The sequence below is a fragment of the Colletes latitarsis genome, chromosome 4 (assembly GCF_051014445.1).
Source record: "Colletes latitarsis isolate SP2378_abdomen chromosome 4, iyColLati1, whole genome shotgun sequence".
Classification (NCBI taxonomy): Eukaryota; Metazoa; Arthropoda; class Insecta; order Hymenoptera; family Colletidae; genus Colletes; species Colletes latitarsis.
This window is the reverse complement of record NC_135137.1, coordinates 37078772-37096300: the sequence shown is the minus strand read 5'-3', so window position 1 is coordinate 37096300 and position 17529 is coordinate 37078772. Positions and strand designations below refer to the sequence as shown.

The window sequence follows — 17529 nt, the reverse complement described above, 5'->3', positions numbered from 1 at the left end:
GTCTTCCTTTTAAAGAAGAAACGATCGACTTCTTATTGGGTCTCATCGCTGATTTTCGTTTTTTTTTGCTAATATTACCGGTATGCAAATTGTTGATAAATAGGTGGTACAAAGTTTCGCAGGACCAATATTTTTTAACAAACAACACGTTCGCACCGTATAAGATTATTGTATTATTTACTGAAAAGATATATTATCACAAACTTCATAATTTCTCTATAATTTTTATATGCCCTTCTCTCGTGACATCGTATGCCACGGCGTAAACTAAAAGTAAATTTTTCTTCTTCGCGATAATATCGATCGACGACAGAGGCATGGTTCGAATAAAAACTGACGAAACGTAAATCTAAAGCGATGGAACGAAACGGTTCGGCACGCAACAAAAAATAGGATGAAAACAGGAATGAAAACGCGAAATACGGAATGAATATATGTGCAACGAGATGTTTAGCCTACTGTAAAAAAAAAACTCAATCAAAAAACTGTAGTTGCTTTATGTACAATTGTAAACATGAAATGCTTGTTCGTGTGCATTTTTTTTTTTTTCTAAAAAAATAAACGAAACGATCATTCTGTTTTACGTATAATAAACATAAAAATCTCTCCACTCGTTACCGAAAATTCAAGAAAGTTGAATTATCGTTAACACGTATACTGCGATGGCTGTTCTCGTGATCTTTCATATTTTACGGCACGGATCGGTTACACTCCGTACTGCACTTCCATAACTTTCGTAAGGGGGAAAATAGGAACGTGGACTCCTCGGTTACAGTCTCTAAACTTCGATAAAAATAGTAGAAAAACTTCAGATACATCTTCTTAGCGTGTAACGAAGGTTTATAAAAGTATGACTCGCACGGAACGAAATCAGTGTTAGGCAAAATTTAATCAAAATAACGAATGACGATTAACGATCAAATCGATCGATTAACGCCCAACTCTGAATGAAACACGATACGGGTAAATGCATTGCCCGTGCCGCAGTGAACGTGTCAATCTATGACACCGAAATCATTCGATCCGCGACGTTGAAATGAAACGTTACCTAAATAATTCGTGCCGATAGAATCAGAAAATTAGTTCAAAAGAAAAGAAAATAATCGCGTTTCGTAAAATGATAACTCAACTCTTTGTTCAACATTCGAGTTTGTGCTATCGAAGAAATATTAATTCCATCCAAGCTCTATGTCTTCGATCTTTATATTTAATTCTTCGAACGAAGTATCGATTCCAGGTTCGTCGAACCCACCATTTAACTCGATCTTCTGTGAACATAATGAACACCGAAGATGGCCTGAGTTATTACTATCGTTATGCTTGTATCGCATAAAGCTTATACTGTCCAACAAAGAAAAACGTTAATAAATATTTATATATTAATATATAATTATCCATTGACGTCGTATTTTGCTATGTCCAAGGTTCGTCCAGTAGATATTGCAAAACGAAATTCGCGTTGGGCAGTGTTATTATAGAGCGAATGGAACGAACGAAAAAACTGAACTTGACTAACCTGTAACGCTGCGATTTGCGAAGGATCGCCAACCAGTAGAATCTGCGTTTCGTTGTCGTTTAAATCATCAATCGCTTTGGAATGAATCTGTATCTGTCTATCTTTTTCTGTAATCTTCCATAACACGGGCGTGAAAAGGAATGCTTTCGGAAAACGTTCCTCGTGTATATTACGATGTATTCTTTCGGTTACCTTTAGCGGAGAACTGCCGTTGTCTCGTATAATATTCGTCTTCCGCCTGTCTTTGCCACGACTAGAAGACTCTGGTATAGATTCTTGAAAAAAAACATCAACATGATCATCGTTATCGACTAAAGCATGAGCCGTTCTTTTGTGCATTATAAGAGTACTGCTTTGCCTGTATCTTCTGAAACAGACTTTACATTCGAACGGGCGCTGCTGTGTATGAACCTAGAAATAAAATATAATCTATCTAGATACGAAACGAAACGTGAATTATCGATACTTTTTATTATTAATCGCGATTCGGTACTCACGAGATGATGTTTATGAAGACTAGAATATTCGGTAAACCTTCTACCACAATTTTCAATCGAACAAACGTAAGGTTTCTCGCCAGAATGTATCCGTATGTGATTTTTATAATTCGTCGCGCTGGCAAAAGCCTTCCCACATTTAGGTTGCGTACATTTGTAAGGACGTTCACCGGTGTGCGTTCTAACGTGGACCTATTTCGTACACAAGATTATAATACTTTTACAATGGTCGACCTACTAATGTCGTCAAAGACAGTTCCACTCGTTCCTTACCTTTCTAATATTACTGGTAGTAAAAGAACGGCCACAACCATCGAACGGACATAAAAAGGGACGTTCTCCTGTGTGCGTTCGAATATGTTTCAACAAATCCCCGGAAGTTTTAAAACTTTTTTCGCACGTTTCGTTCGGACATTTGTAGGGTTTCTCCCCCGTGTGCGTACGCAAATGCGCCTTCAAACTGTAGCCCGTCGAAAAGTTTTTTTTACATTTAGGATGTGTACATCGATATGGTCGTTGACCAGTGTGGGATCGTTCGTGCACCTAATATAACGGTACCGTTTTATACCCAACTTAGCAAAGTACTAACATCGTAAAACTTTTGATCAGACCTGACCACGATTACAAACTTTAAACCAAAATAAACCTTTATCCATACAGATAAAATTTTGCAACAGCCTTGAATAAGCATGAACAGATCTGACTTGTATTATCATAAACGACCTTCACCTTAAGATGATGAGGAGTGCTGTAGACTTTGGAACAACCCTCCCTTGGACAAGGATGCCTGATCCTTGAGGCAGATAGTTTATTTAGTAAGAGTTTAGAGTCCTTTTTTTTCAATTTACTACTGTCGATTTCCCACAAATCTTTGCCAACATCAAGGTGACCAGTCACCATATAAGCAGTACCATCGATAAACTCCACCCTTGGATAGGTGTTTCCCATATTTTCTATGGTGCCATTGTGAGTTTGGATCAAGGTTGTCGGGTCTAGCTCCAATTGAAGCGGTTTACCATCAGTAAACTCCGATACATCCCTCAATAAGATAGTATCTCCATTCTCCAATTCAAATGTTGCTTGTCCCTTTGAATCCATCTCTAGACATCGAAGGAATACAAAATATTAATACAGAGTACAAAAATAATAAGGCAAAAGTTTCGATGCTTGATTACTCTTATAGACAATGTCTCTTACCACTGTCATTGAAAGTATTTGCAACAAATGCCTGTGTTCCATCGAGTAATGTCACTGCTGTCAATGTTGTGCCACCCAATAACTGCTCATCTAATATTAACTCTTCTGTTCGACCATTCTCAGAGTGGTTTTCATTAATTAGGACTGATAGGCACTCCAATATATCCACGCGATTTCCCTGTAGAGCAACAAACAATAGGCAACAGAGATCAGTGAGCAGACCTGTAGTTAAACGATATTCGATGAATTTGTAAGCTAAAGACGAGTATGTTACCTGCGTCTCGTCGGACATGGCTTCGACATCTCGAGTCACGAGGCAACTCGAAAGCTCTGAGCCTTGTGTCGACATATTTTGTTACAAATCCAGAGCTGCGAACAAACAATGTTTCGCGATGATCGCCGATGATCCACGTCATTATTTTGTGTCTTAGTTTCGTGTCCGCAGGTAAGCATCTGTCTTAAAATAGGGATTATCAACGATTCGTTTGCGATGCATCGAAGATTTGCGCGCTGTTACGCCGGATTAGTATTACCGGCGAAATCGGTTGTTTGCGCGGGTCTTTCACGGTACGAACATTCGAAGGAATGATTAAAATCAACCAACAGGGAACCACCGACTTATTGGATCGAGTTCCCTCGCAAATTCGCGACGATCGTAACATGAAACGCGAGTCAATATTTACATGGTGGTAACGATATACCACCAATGACGATGTCTACAAGCAAGCCAGATGTTACATTTAACTATCACGGTGATAGCAACAAAGGTAGCGATAGCGATCAGGTAGTAGTAAACTGAAAAGAGCAAATCGAATAACGAAGCGCGCGAAATCGTGAGGAAAGATGAGATGGTCGCCATTTTTGTTGCTGGCTCGAATAAACATGCATCGCGAACATGGGGCTAAATTAATTACGATAGCAAGATCACGTTGAGCAAAATTTATACAAAATTCGAATGTCTTTTGTTTCTCTTTTCGCTTTTCTTTCTCTTTCGTTCTCGCACGACAAATTCAATTCTCGGCGTTTCGCGCAGCCTCACGACTCAGTGCCAAAGAATCTTGGGAAATATTACCCATAAACTCGTACACCCGCCAAATCTCTTGACGGGTAACGTGTACCGAATAATATGAAAACAGTATTCGCTGAATTACAGTAGCGTGGAAATACTATATCACTTGTACGCACCATTAGGTAATCGATTTCGACGAGCATGAACTTTTTCTTCGAAGCAACATTATGAAGTGAAAAAGACGTGATCGATAGCCTTCTGCGTGAGATTGCTGCGAAGTATTGTTACACGTTTATTTATATAATCCTAATATAATTGTACATTTTTTACAGTTCTCGATTTGTGTTTGGTTTCTTTTTGACAATTTTAGTGTTTCCAGGCTACTGGTTTTTATAGAATTGTAGTTTCTATCGCTGTTGGATACCGGGCATTTTCATTGGAACGTATACGACTCTTTTTTGAACAGTCCTCTCATATATGCTAAATATTGTTTCCTATCAATCAATTCTGATATACTCAATATTTATTTAATACGACTCTGTATCTAATTGAAACAAATGCCTTATTCTTTGAAAATATTGCTTCGATTAATTATCAAACGCGTTGCATGCATTCGTTAACTACCTGCATGAATCTGTCGCAAGATGCAAAGTCTTCTGATTGGTAAAAGGACATTGACGACTTCAACGACGTTTTCAAGTTTTGGTATAGTTTCGCTAACATGAAAATGATACCAGTACTAAGTCCCTAGTTAAATCTCATTGGTGTACAATCTAAAATGGCGATCGTGTACGTACTATAGGGACCTTTACTAAAAAATGATCTAACCTAACGTGATTTCACTTGAATCTTTGAATTGACCAATTCAATCTAATCTTCTAATCTTCTAATCTTAGCAGAAAGATAATAAATAAATGAATTTTGTATCTATATATTTGGTTCTTCTTTAACAGTATAGTTTCAAGAGGTTTTCGTGTTTTTCCTGACGATTAATTCTGTTTCTTGGATTATCGTGGGCGTTTCCTTTTATTTTAGTGTTTCTAAGGCCTCTTGCGTAATATTCTAGAAGCTAATAGTATTAGTGAATTTGTACGTACAAGGTCGAAGTAGCTATTCTATATTTACTTTTTAACTAAATGTATACTTACCGAAAAGAGAAGGGGATGTATTCCCCTCAAACGGCAAGAATTAAGGGATATAGGGTGCAAATGGTACACATTTTATGTATTATATATGGGCATAGGTGGGGTTTACGTCGTTGATTTAAAGGTGCATTCGAGTTATGTGCGGTCGGGTGCTATACTCTGTTAGCCTATATTTATTAATCGTAAGGAGGTCAACGTCAATCAACGTCGACCGAAGTTACGGAGACAATAGATAAATTTATTTTTCTTTATTTAATATCCGTTAATATCCGTCGATAGTCGTTGATAAGATATCACTGTTCTTTTGATACAAAGTTAAAAGAAAAACTCGTATTAGATATCGCGAATAGAAAAGTAAAAATATATCGTACGTGTAATCTGACGTAAACTTGTCTCCATTGACTTCGGATATATTACCAAAACACGTCATAGTATTTAATTACATAGAAATTTGCAGAGAGCTGCGTAATAGGGCTGACAGTGTCATTCGTGTTCACTACATGTAAAAACGTATAATGGTATACATACCCATCAAGTGTATGTATGTATGTACAAGCACTGGTATTTGCACACGTTTGATTGCTGTTAACTGACACTGTCTTTTGTTATAAGCAAGTGAAAACAGTCAGTCTCTGTATGTACATTAGTTGTGTAATGTATCTGGCCAGTGAAATGATGATTAAATCGAAAACAGGTACCTTTTTGTTTCTTTTCTCATACAGAAGCATTATGAATTTATTACCATTAGATAAGTTTTGAATTTGCAAAGCAATTATAGTCAGGTATTTCATTGATTAATGATTTCAGGCATAGGATGCAAGGAGGCCAATCGATAGATCTTTCATTGTGGGCAGTGAGACTGTTCTTAAAATTCAATAATAAGATCAGATACAAGAAGGCAAACATCTTTTGTTTAAGATGTTTGGTTCAAAGACACAAACGTCTAATAGCACCTTTTATACCAAATTAGAAGTTAATGTAGAAGACAATGAATCTGAAATCTTAAGTACAACAGAATGTAAAGATAAAAATTCCATAGACACTACATGTGGTAATTCTGATACAACAGTAGATGGTAAAGAGCCAGAAGGGTACAATGGGCATTCGTTTCGCAGAATTGCCACCTTTGGTGGTTTCTCGCGATTTCGGCCATTTGTAATGTCTACTGGAAATACAACAGATAGTGTTGATATCAGTGAGAATGAGGAAAATTCTACAAAAGTGCCATTCGTTTGTGTGGCACATAGTGTACTAGAGTATAGAAGTAGTAGGTAAGTTGTACTTGTAGCATAGTTTGCACTAATTGACGCGACAGTATAATATATTTGAAACGTTTACAGATATTTAGCTGCCGAGAGGAACTCCCGCCGATACGCTGAAGATTCGTACACGATAAGCGAATCGGAGAGTGAAGAAGAGTTCGAGGGCACGAAATCGTCGGAGACGGATTCTGCGATAGTCGCGGATCATGTTGATTCGGCGTTCGAAATAAAATCGAATAGTAGCGTACATTGTTCGAATTCTAAAAAGAAAAAGGCACGTCAAGTTGTCGAAGAATTGTTGTTTACGGAAAAGAATTACGTTAATATTCTAAGATTGATCGACCAAGTATTCCAATTTAGAGTCGATCAAGAGAACAGAGCGCATCCAATGTTCCCTCCAGAAACAGTACAACACATGTTTTCTAATATCAAATCGATTTACAAATTTCACAACGACTTCCTATTGCCCCAGCTACAAGAGAGAATACAAAACTGGGAATCGGATCCCAGAATCGGAGATATTATGAAGAATTTCGCTCCGTTTTTGAAGATGTATACAGAATATGTAAAGAACTTTGATTACGCCATGAATTTAATACAAACGCTGCAAGTTAAAGTCGCCAGATTCGCTGCAATTATTAACGACATTCAAAAATTGGACGAGTGTGCCAAATTATCTTTGTCTCATCATATGTTGAGCCCTATACAAAGATTACCAAGGTACGAGCTTCTTCTGAAAGATTACCTGAAAAACCTCGCGAAAGGAAATGCTGATTACGAGGACGCTAAAAGTAAGGACCATTCGGAGTTACTTTCACGTAAAGTAACGCGCATCTAGCGAGGACTGGCTTCTATTTAAACGTTTAAATAGATGCCCATAGTAGAATCAAACGAACAGACACGGCTTTCTTTCTCGTAGAGGCATTGGAATTAGTATCTACTGCTGCTAATCACACGAACGACGCAATGAAGAAAATCGACAAGTTCAAAAAGCTTCTTGAAATACAAGAGAGCATATACGATACAACGGATCTAGTCAGTGCTACGCGGGAACTTGTAAAAGAGGGTCGTATTGTTAAGATTTCAGCGAGGAGCGGCGATCATCAGGAGAGGCACTTGTTTTTGGTACGTATATAACTATAGCACAAATACCTGTATGATTGCTTAAGTACACACGTGTGTACGTAGACTCGACGTTTGTACGTACACAGAATACGCTGTACATGTATGTACGTAAACACAATCACCTAAAAATGATTAATCATCTGTCGTTACTTCCACTAGGCTTTAGTGCTAAAAATTTCCTTTATTTTTCCCGATTTTCAGTTTAGCGATTTATTATTACTTTGTTCGATAAGACTGATACCTGGACCATTGTACCGATTGAGAGCGAGATTCATGGTCGAAAATTTGCAAGTAATGGAGGGCGACAATTTAGAAACAGCGAACACTTTTTATATTAGAGACGAAGATAAGAGCGTTGAACTATACACGCATTCGGCCGAGGAGAAGGCAACGTGGCTCGATGCACTTTGCGACACGATGCAAGAGATTATGAGAAGAAAAGCAAGCCTGAAAACTGTAAATGTTAAAACGCTCGATGTAAAAACGGAAGACGTAACCAAGTGCATGATGTGCGATGTAATATTTTCCGTAATGAAGAGAAAACACAAGTGCAGGGCTTGTGGAATAGTGAGTACGCTTATTGGCACTGCTTCGTAAGGATCGAAATGAAAATGAAATTAGAAAATAACGAATTTGCAAATGAAACGTGAACGCACCGAAATATTGTTTCCCGGATTTTCATGTTGTTTTACTTTTATTTGTTGTGCAGGTAATTTGTGGTAAATGTTCAAATCAAAAGTTATTGTTCGAAGATAATAAAAACATGAGAGTTTGTCGTCTATGTTACGCTACGTTAACGCAACCGCTTTCCAAATCATCGTCCTCGTCGTCTCCGTCCGGACCGGTACCAAGTTTGTTACAAATTTCGGCAAGTGCATCCTCCGTTATATCCGGATATCTTATGTTAAAGACTCAGCCAAGTAAACCTTGGATACGTCGATGGTTCGCGTTGCGCGTCGATTTCGTCTTATACACTTTTAAATCTGAATCCGAAAGTATGGCTTTGACAGCAACTCCTATGCCTGGTTTTATCGTTACGGATGGTATTCAATTACCCGACGAGGATCCCTTAAGTTCTAAAGATAGACCCAAGGCCATTAAGATGCATCATTCCAGGAAAAGTTATTATTTACAAGCATCGTCGGAAGAAGATAAGCTGAAGTGGGTTACATTGTTTTCATACACCTATTATATACGTACTTACATACATATGTATGTATCATATCGTTCAGTATTTTACAAGGTACGTCAAATTTTTAGATGGTTCCACGCTCTACATTTAGCTACTAAAGCGGAACTACCGTCGTTAGAAACAGTGGAGAACGAAGACGCACAAAACTGCCAATTGATCGTTGAGGGCCGATAAAGAATTTTTAGGATTTTACCCATGACGTGAATCAATTTTTTACTATAGTAACCGTATAAGATCAGAGCGCGAGAAGATAATCGTTGGTAGATAATCATTATATGAAAATGACGTTAACTTATGTTATATAATATACAAACACACATAGGCAAATTGTTATTGGTGTATTGTGGTCAATTCCATAATGATTACACTGCCAAAACGCTTGTTGTATTTTGTACTGTTTTGTTATAGTATATTTAAAATATATATATATGTACATATATTTACACGAATGTACAATAATATCGTATGCCCTATTCCTGAGAAAATTTTCCAATAATTGTTTCCCGAGTCGGGAAGTTCTGTTTTCAATGGCTTATCAAATATGCAAATTTACCGAAACGAACAATGCAATGCACTTGCTATTTTTGTCTAATTCATTTTTCCGACGAACAAACTTGGACTTATCGCTCCGTAATTGAGACAGAAGAATAGGAAGCGAAGAAGTAACCTAATTGACTTTGAATCCACCACAAATTGAAACAAGGGTTGATTCCCAAATAGAATATACATATATCTCGAAAGCAGAAGATCAAATCGAAAAATTGATAAGAACTAAAGGTGTTTATTTTTTCACAAAGAATCTAAATCAGTCATACAAAATAGGGATTCCTACTTTAAAAAACTAAACTGACCCCAGTGAAGCTACATGACCTTGACTCAATATCAAGGCAAGATCAACGTCGAACGAACCTTACAACTTTTTCGACGAAGCTTAGTTTCTGAGATATTTCGTTGCATGAGTTAAAATAAAATACTGTATACGCATTCTTTACCATATAAAATGTGTACATTCCATGAGACGATGAAATTGGATACAAAATTTGTCATGTGACCAAAATTTCATTGGTCCCCTATGTCGACACAACGCTCTAGGCAGAGATGCCTAGATCCGAAACCCGGTGAATCGAAATAGTTTTATTTATACTATTCTGTTCGATGTCGTTATATATTTTCTTTCGTCAATATAACGAGTATACGATTACTTAATAATTCATCATTATTTATACATGTAAATGGTAGCTTGTATAAATTTTATCATATTTCTATACATTTGGGGAATTACCTTCTTGTCAGTGCAACTCTGCCGCAGTTAACTATGTGGTTTTGTTTGGATCCGCTTCATTGTTCACGGAACGTATTATAGAACGTAGGGCATACGTAATAGAACGGACTACTCGTGTGTATAAGTTTATTTAAATATTCTCTATGTTCGTATATCTGTTCAAGTAAATGGTTACAAAATGCATCTACCGTTTAAGAGAGCACTTGTCATTAGAAACTTAATATGCATCAGTGCGAGCATTTAAACAATGTCGTCAAGTATATTCTTACGCGGAGCTCTATTCATTTGAGCACACCGTGCATGCATACATAGTATACTCGATACTAAGTCGTTGTTTATTGGTTATTTGACGAACATAGGCCAGATGGCAGTCGAAGCAATAAAGAAGAAAAGTAACGGGAAATCATAGAAGGGCAGTAGAGCGAGTGAGAAAGAAGAAGGGAACGATACCTTCAAACAAATGGCAAATAGGGAAATGTACGAACCACTTGTACATAACCTTTGTTTTCGAAACTCGATTCGTTTAGGGTGTCGTGTCTTCGACGTGTCGCGTAAAAACCTACGAATCTTTCTTGGATAATGGCCACAGATACATCGATTCTATTGTAAAAAAGAATAATGTTTAATTTATAAAGAAGGTAAATTAGTGTAACTTGTCCGAAAGGTCAATGTTCTAACACGACTTCACGCGATACTTTTTGCTCAAAGAATGAGCAACTGAAAGACAAAGTACAATGAAATAGTTATGTTGCCTTCGACTGGTTACTTCAAAACTATCAGTTGCCCGTTTTACGAAAACGGAACTTGCGACAGACCCTACTGTCATTTCAAGCACTCGAAGCGAGGTAAGTCACTTTGTTCTTCGAACTTTTAGTCGTGGTAAACGTGTCGTAAAGCGTTATAATCGATTGCATTAATAATCTATTTGACTACATTTCTATCGCAACGATACGCGAATACGAAAAAATGACCATGAACAAACAATGTTTTTATTGTATGTTTTAGAAGATGTCGGGGTTACGACGGAAACGACCGGGACGCTGGAGAGCCGTACGACGGGCCAGGTTCAAGAACCAAAATCTACATTGGTCCAATCCGATTCAGATGTTTTACAACAGTTAGTAACAGAGGCTGTCAAGAAGGTTCTAGCTAACCAAGAAGTTGCTAATACAGATAAATTTTCGTGTCAGAACGTTGTTTCTCAGGTAGTGGAAGGACTGAAGCCATCTTTGACTCCCGGAGCATCTGCTACATTAGACATAGTTACAGCTAATACAGTAGAAAAAAGAACAGACGTACCAACGCCGATTAATAAACCTGTTCCATGCGTTTATAATCCTACACCGATCGCAGAACTGAAGAAACGTCACATACCAATAATATCCTATATGCCAACCAGGGAAAGTAGAGTAGCCGTGAAACGTAAAAGTTCTCCGGATGGAATTAAGCCTTGGCTAAGCGCGGGTGGCGAATCGGCCGATCCTCAAGCTACCGAAGCTAAATATAAACCTACCACAATAGTCAATTCCAATTCGCGGGACGCTACGCAAAGTTATGTACCTACTTGTAAGTCTGACACTGTTTCGTCGAATTCGTACGAAGATGGTAATTCGAGCGATTACCTGTTTAAACTCAGGGAGCCATATTATCCAAAGGTTAAGAAGCGGAGGGAAGAGTACGTACCGAAGAAAGTAAAGGCTCCATTAAAGACCGTTAAGAGTATAAGCGAATTGGCATTAGATGGATTTGCGTCAGAATTCGATATAGTAAACGAGGTAACGACCGACGCCAAGCCTACTTCTAACGTACAATCTATCGAGGAGCCTCGAGATTCTTCTTTAGATTTAGAAGCGAAATTCTCGGACGATGAAGAAGACGACGTTGATATTCAAGATAATACCGAAGATTATAGTCATGATGTAAATAAGATCAATGGTGATCTCATCGACGACGCGTCTACGGAACCAAGCGAATTCTTCCATGATATTATGGACAATGACTCCTCGAACGATACGCAAGATACACGCGTTCTTTCCCCAAAAGCAAATACTAATGACGAACGTAGCAGTAAAGAAAACCGCGATGGGAAGGTATCGACGGATAGTTGCCACATCCCGACGCAAGAGAAATCCGCGACTAAAGAAACTTCGAAATCCGAACGACACGAGAAGGAAAAGACGGCGGAAGTGGACACACAGAAAGCGGTTGATAAAAATACAAAGGAACACAAAAGTAGAAGCAAGAGCAAAAGCAAAGATCAGAAGAGTCACGACACTTCTCATAAACGAAACAAGGACAGTCGTGTTTCGAGCGAGAAATCGCGTTCTACGTCTGATAGTAAGAGCAAAGACAAAAGTCGTACCAGGCACGAAAGTAAGGATTCGAAAAGTAAGAAGCATAAGGATAAAAGTAAAGATATAAATCAAGAGAAGCATCGGGACAAAGAGAGGCATAAAGAGAGGAATGGAAGCAAACACAAAAGTAAACGAGATAGGAGGGATTCTCGCGAATCGGAAAGGCATCGCGAACGCAATTCCAAGTCTTCCGAGAGTTCAAAAAGGCCGGAACGTAGTAAGAAAAGAAGCGTCGATAGCAAGCGTTCAAAGTCGGATCGTAAATCCGACGATAAAACGATGGAACGATTACGTGTACATATAGAGAATAGAGATGAAAGAAATTCGACCGACAGGTCCATGAGTCCTTTGGAAAGCTTTCGGTCGAATATGGACGATGCTGGCGACGAGAACGATGACTGCTTTATTAGTTTCATCAATAATGATATGGATGATATAGTTTCGATCGCGTCTGATTCGGATCACGATGTACAAGAGGAGTGCTTGAAGATATTTCAGGTGTGTTTGATAAATTGCTTGGTGTAAGGCTCTTATGTAGCTGTGTATTTTAATAGTGTTTCTTTTTTCGATTGCTCCAAGGAATATCAAGTGTCGGAACGTTCAAAGAGTACAGTATCAACGAGAGAATCGTCGTCGGTGCCTGAGAAAGAACAAAGCGAAGACATTCGTAGAAAAAGAGTAGCGCATCCATCGGCGGCTACGTGCGTTAGCAGACAGGTCGTTCGCCAGGAATTGAAGAAAGCGGCGAATCCGCAATTGAAAATGTATGAAAGGTGGCGTCTGATGAGAGACACTATTGCGGAAAAGGCAGCTCCAGCGAGTAGTAGTGTTCCCAAGGATGTGCGTCGAAATCACATTGAGGCAACAACAGCAGTAGCGCACAATAACGAAATAAAATTAAATGGAAACGGTAATTGTAATCACAGTAGATTACTTCGATTTTTTAAACAAGTCGGGGACAAGATATTCGAATATTCTGCATTCTTATCCGCTTCTTCGTTTCTGTTGTAGACTTCCTTAATTTTTTTAATATTTCCGTCGTTGACCATTTTGTTGGCTACTCTCTTGCGTCGTTTTCATATTTTCTTTACGCATATCTGTTCATAGTCAGGGCATATACAAGGGAAGTTTTCTGTTTTTACAAAATGCTAGATAGTGGTCTCTGTTGCTATATGTGAAATATTAGATGTAGACTTAGTCTTGACGTCAGTTGCAATAATAAATGCAGGTTCTGTTTATATGTATACATTTACTATTCTACACATAGTAATAGGGATCTGGGTCCCATCATTTCTTTTCCAAGTGTATTTGTTGCTAATAATGATTTTCAAATTTTGTACTCTTCTCGTGGATGCACGAACTGCCGTTTCCACTAAAAGTGTGGATAGGCTCGTCGCTTCTTGATTCTCTAATAGAATGGATACTATGTAATTGAACTGGATTGACTGAATTGAATTGATTGATGAGCTGAACTGAATTGAACTATGCCTAGACTTCCATCGATTTCATTTCGATTCATGTTTAGTCTATGTGGCTGATTTGATTTTCGTGAAACTTGATGCAGTTCGATTTAAATGTCTTTGTTGTTGGTTTATCTTGGACTATTTATTTGGGATTGCGTCGTCGGCGAGTTTGGGTTTCAAGTAACACAATAGAGATAAGATTAAGATTGGTTGTATTGCGAGGTGGATGCCAATGTTCAGTTGTATTTCTCGAGGAAACGCTCAGCCTTCGAGATACAAAGGGACATTTACGGTGATTATAACCGCAGAAGTGATTTGTCTACATGCACGATATTTGCAACAGGTCGCGTCAGAATTGCTCATGTGCCGTATGCGAAGTCTCTGGCGATAGAGAAGAAAAAGATGACGGAGAACGTAGGGAAATCGACGGAAACGAAAGCAATGGATAATTATAAAACAGCGGCGCAAACCGCGAAGAGCGGTGTACGCGTTGCCCATGTGCCTCAAGCCGTGAGTAAGATATTCTAAAGGCACATTCCAAATAAAAGTACCGTTATAGCACGCGTGATTTGCTTGTTCCAGGTTCCACAGTTGATACGACCCGAGCCATTGCAAGTGACCACGCAGAAGTTTCCTCTAAACGTTCGTCAGTATTACGTGAACATGATGCAGGACGTGTGTGTACAAATTTACACGAACAGCGAGGATGCGGCGCAGCGTGCGCTGAAAGAAGAATTCGCTTGCCACGAGAGGTGCAAAGCATTGGCGGTCTATAAAAATTCGTGCATGCTTGCTACGCATAGGCTGAGGAAAGAAGCTGATCAAAGTGTATCGATAGAAGGTAGTGCGTCGTTAACAGTACCGAGCAACAATATGGTGTCCCACGAGGCGGTACTAGCTGGGAAAGCAAAAGGTTCTTGGAGCGTTCTTAAAACGAAGAAATCTGTCACGCAGTTCAGAGGAGTCATGCTTTATAGCATGTTGAAAAAATGGATAATGACGGAACAACAACTTCGAGATAACGGATTTCCACGTTCGCACCCGGACAGTCAAAAGGTGAATCGGCTGCGAAAAGTTCGCGACGCAAATACTATTTACCCGGACGAACGTTATCGTTTGATTTGTTTTTAATTGCAGGGCCGTGCAAAGATTTACGTAATAAATTCACGGAATCAAAATGTCCTGTCGAAAGTGCCTAACGAAAGAATCTGCAGTCGTTGTGGTCAAACTTACATGATAAACAAACAAGGATTCGCGGTACGATCGCAGAATTGTATATATCATTGGGGAAGAAAATTCACGATCAGAGGAGAGGGAAAATATAGTTGTTGTCAACAATATGGTTCCGCGACCGGATGTTGCGACGCGAAGACGCACGTTTGGGAATACACCGACTATGAGAATCTTCGTGGTTATGTGAAAACTTTGCCGAAAGGTACATCGCTATCTTTTACTTTGATATCAGTTGTTAACGTGTTACTTCAATCATCAAGTGGTAGAAATATAGCAACGATATTGTGCAAATTGGAATAAACTTTACTGTTCGATACATATCGATACTATACAGGGTGAGGCATTTAAGATTGGCCGCCTGAATAACTTGGCTGCTATTGGTGATAGACAAAAATGCATCAGGCAAAAGTTATTTGGTATGGAGGGGCTGATCATCCGATGTTACTAGTTTTTTGATAGGTCATCTCTGTTTTTTTAAATGAAATAGTATATTTTTTTACTTAGATTCTGATGAAAGGTCATTCCTGGTCTGGGTTAATCGATATCAAATAATTTTGGCCTGATGCATTTTTTCCCATCACCAATAGCAGCCAAGTTATTCAGGTGGCCGGTCTTAAGTGCCTCACCCTGTATTTATACCACTTGGCGATTCTACATACGAGGTTATTTCCAACGGATTATAATTGATGTTCAATTTTCACCTTTACTCATTTTTCCTTCTTCCGTTTCGCATCTCCCCGAAGACATGCTACCCGAGGAACAGGGAGTTTACGCGCTCGATTGCGAAATGAGTTATACCACGCAAGGCTTAGAACTAACCAGGGTAACAGTTATCGACGAAGATTGCAACGTAGTGTACGAGACGTTGGTTAAACCGCAAAATCCAATAATCGATTATAATACAAGGTAAAATATGTCGAAATACTTCCTCCATTTTCATTTTTCTCACGTTTCGCGACGCGCCTTTCGAACGCGCATAGGTGGATACGACTTGGCGCGCGTTTGCCCGTTTCTTTTTCATACTTTACGTGCCCACGAGAAGCGAGTAACGGTAGGTCTTTGTGGGGGTGAATTGCACAGGTTTTCTGGAATCACGGAAGAATGTATGAAGGACGTGACGACAACGTTGCTAGATGTTCAAGCGTCGCTCCTTACAATGTTTTCGGAAAAAACAATATTGGTGGGTCATAGTCTTGAAAGCGATTTCAAAGCACTGAAACTTCTGCACGACACCGTAGTCGACACGAGCGTAATGTTTCCGCACAAGAACGGATATCCGCAAAAGCGGGCGCTGAAGAACCTTTGTTCCGAGTATCTGAGGAAGATCATACAGAACGATGGTTAGTTACAAAGTTTGTGCGTTGTCGCGGCCTTTACTTTCTTTCAGAAGTTGAAAAGAACATTATCGTTAACTGGCTTTTAACGACGTTGCAGTCGGCGGACACGACAGCAAAGAGGACGCCGTTGCCTGTATGGAATTGATTCTATGGAAAGCAAAGGAGGAAGCGAAGTTACAGTGAACAAACGCTGGGAGCACTTTTTCAGACTGAATCGTGTACAGCTTACGTTTTTTACGTTTCGCGAATCGTTGATAGTCCCTGTCCAAACTACCGTCGTATGTACTGTATTATAATTTTCCATGTATAAATATGTGATACGCATCTGTCGAGTTGATCATAGGAATCAGCAGTTCATAGAATCGTCGTTCATTTCTCGAATTACAGTCACGGTTCTACGATGGAACGCGTAGTTCATTTGTTCGTTAGCGAATAATTCATATCGATCGCGCGCAATTCGTACTTTTATAAGATTTCGTTATTCGCTGCGCTTTAGATTTGTGGATCGTTCGAATATAAATAGAACGATGTAGGGGTACCTGCGCTCCGTGTGTTTCTCTTCTTCCTCTTTTTTTTCTTTTTGTTTCGATTGTCTCTAAGATTGTACGAGATGTACATTTATTTTTGGAGGTTACACGTCTCGCAATAAACGAATTCGAATATTTTTTACGTTCTGAAGTTTTTAATACAGCGGTCGCCGTGAATCGGGGAACAAATGAACGAGACTCGAGGTAAGTTGAGAACACGTTCGTTTTTTTTTTCTCAGTTTTATTATACAATACTACATCGATGCTTCGTTCGAATGTGCGTCCAATCGCTTTGCATCAACGATGCATCTCAATCTTTGTTTTATCGTTCCGGAAATGCTTAACAGTCGTTTAGCCGACTCGTTCAATCGAACCGAGACCAATTCAGAA

General features: G+C 39.0%; 3 protein-coding genes across 9 annotated transcripts; 2 read left to right on the top strand and 1 right to left on the bottom strand.

Annotated features, from left to right (window-relative positions):
* Nucleotides 1-153: 153 nt before the first annotated feature.
* LOC143341277 (uncharacterized) lies at nt 154-4605 on the bottom strand. Of its 7 annotated transcripts, none has more exons than XM_076764091.1 (8): nt 4396-4605; nt 3485-3667; nt 3211-3388; nt 2743-3113; nt 2287-2556; nt 2014-2205; nt 1517-1927; nt 154-1268 (listed from the first exon to the last, which is right to left on the bottom strand). In XM_076764091.1, exons 2-8 carry the CDS (start codon nt 3557-3559, stop codon nt 1170-1172), a joined length of 1596 nt encoding a protein of 531 aa, XP_076620206.1. In that variant the 5' UTR covers nt 3560-3667; nt 4396-4605; the 3' UTR covers nt 154-1169. The 7 variants fall into 7 exon arrangements, with proteins under 7 accessions (XP_076620206.1, XP_076620205.1, XP_076620210.1 ...); XM_076764090.1 differs by having other exon boundaries at nt 3485-3663; XM_076764095.1 differs by having other exon boundaries at nt 3485-3579.
* A 679-nt stretch (nt 4606-5284) lies between these two features.
* LOC143341166 (FYVE, RhoGEF and PH domain-containing protein 4) lies at nt 5285-9376 on the top strand. The gene is given in 9 exon segments (XM_076763887.1): nt 5285-5430; nt 5822-6058; nt 6172-6274; nt 6277-6635; nt 6705-7417; nt 7546-7751; nt 7953-8318; nt 8461-8912; nt 9012-9376. Coding segments are annotated over 7 exon segments (2298 nt in total). The 5' UTR covers nt 5285-5430; nt 5822-6058; nt 6172-6178; the 3' UTR covers nt 9118-9376.
* Nucleotides 9377-9946: 570 nt separating this feature from the next.
* LOC143341456 (uncharacterized) lies at nt 9947-17269 on the top strand. The gene is made up of 9 exons (XM_076764471.1): nt 9947-11070; nt 11231-13077; nt 13159-13489; nt 14386-14552; nt 14625-15098; nt 15180-15477; nt 16019-16181; nt 16356-16615; nt 16710-17269. The coding sequence occupies exons 1-9, from the start codon at nt 10971-10973 to the stop codon at nt 16793-16795; spliced, it is 3726 nt and encodes a 1241-aa protein (XP_076620586.1). The 5' UTR covers nt 9947-10970; the 3' UTR covers nt 16796-17269.
* The last annotated feature ends 260 nt before the right edge of the window (nt 17270-17529 follow it).

Bases quoted from the DNA above. Each gene is read 5' to 3' on its own strand.
- LOC143341456 (XM_076764471.1), top strand. From the start codon at position 10,971: ATGTTGCCTTCGACTGGTTACTTCAAAACTATCAGTTGCCCGTTTTAC. The intron at 13,490-14,385 runs GTAATTGTAATC...TATTTGCAACAG, and splicing joins AATAAAATTAAATGGAAACG to GTCGCGTCAGAATTGCTCAT. The intron at 14,553-14,624 runs GTGAGTAAGATA...TGCTTGTTCCAG, and splicing joins TTGCCCATGTGCCTCAAGCC to GTTCCACAGTTGATACGACC.
- LOC143341277 (XM_076764091.1), bottom strand. From the start codon at position 3,559: ATGTCGACACAAGGCTCAGAGCTTTCGAGTTGCCTCGTGACTCGAGAT. The intron at 3,114-3,210 runs GTAAGAGACATT...TTCGATGTCTAG, and splicing joins AAATACTTTCAATGACAGTG to AGATGGATTCAAAGGGACAA. The intron at 1,928-2,013 runs GTGAGTACCGAA...TTTTATTTCTAG, and splicing joins GTCTTCATAAACATCATCTC to GTTCATACACAGCAGCGCCC.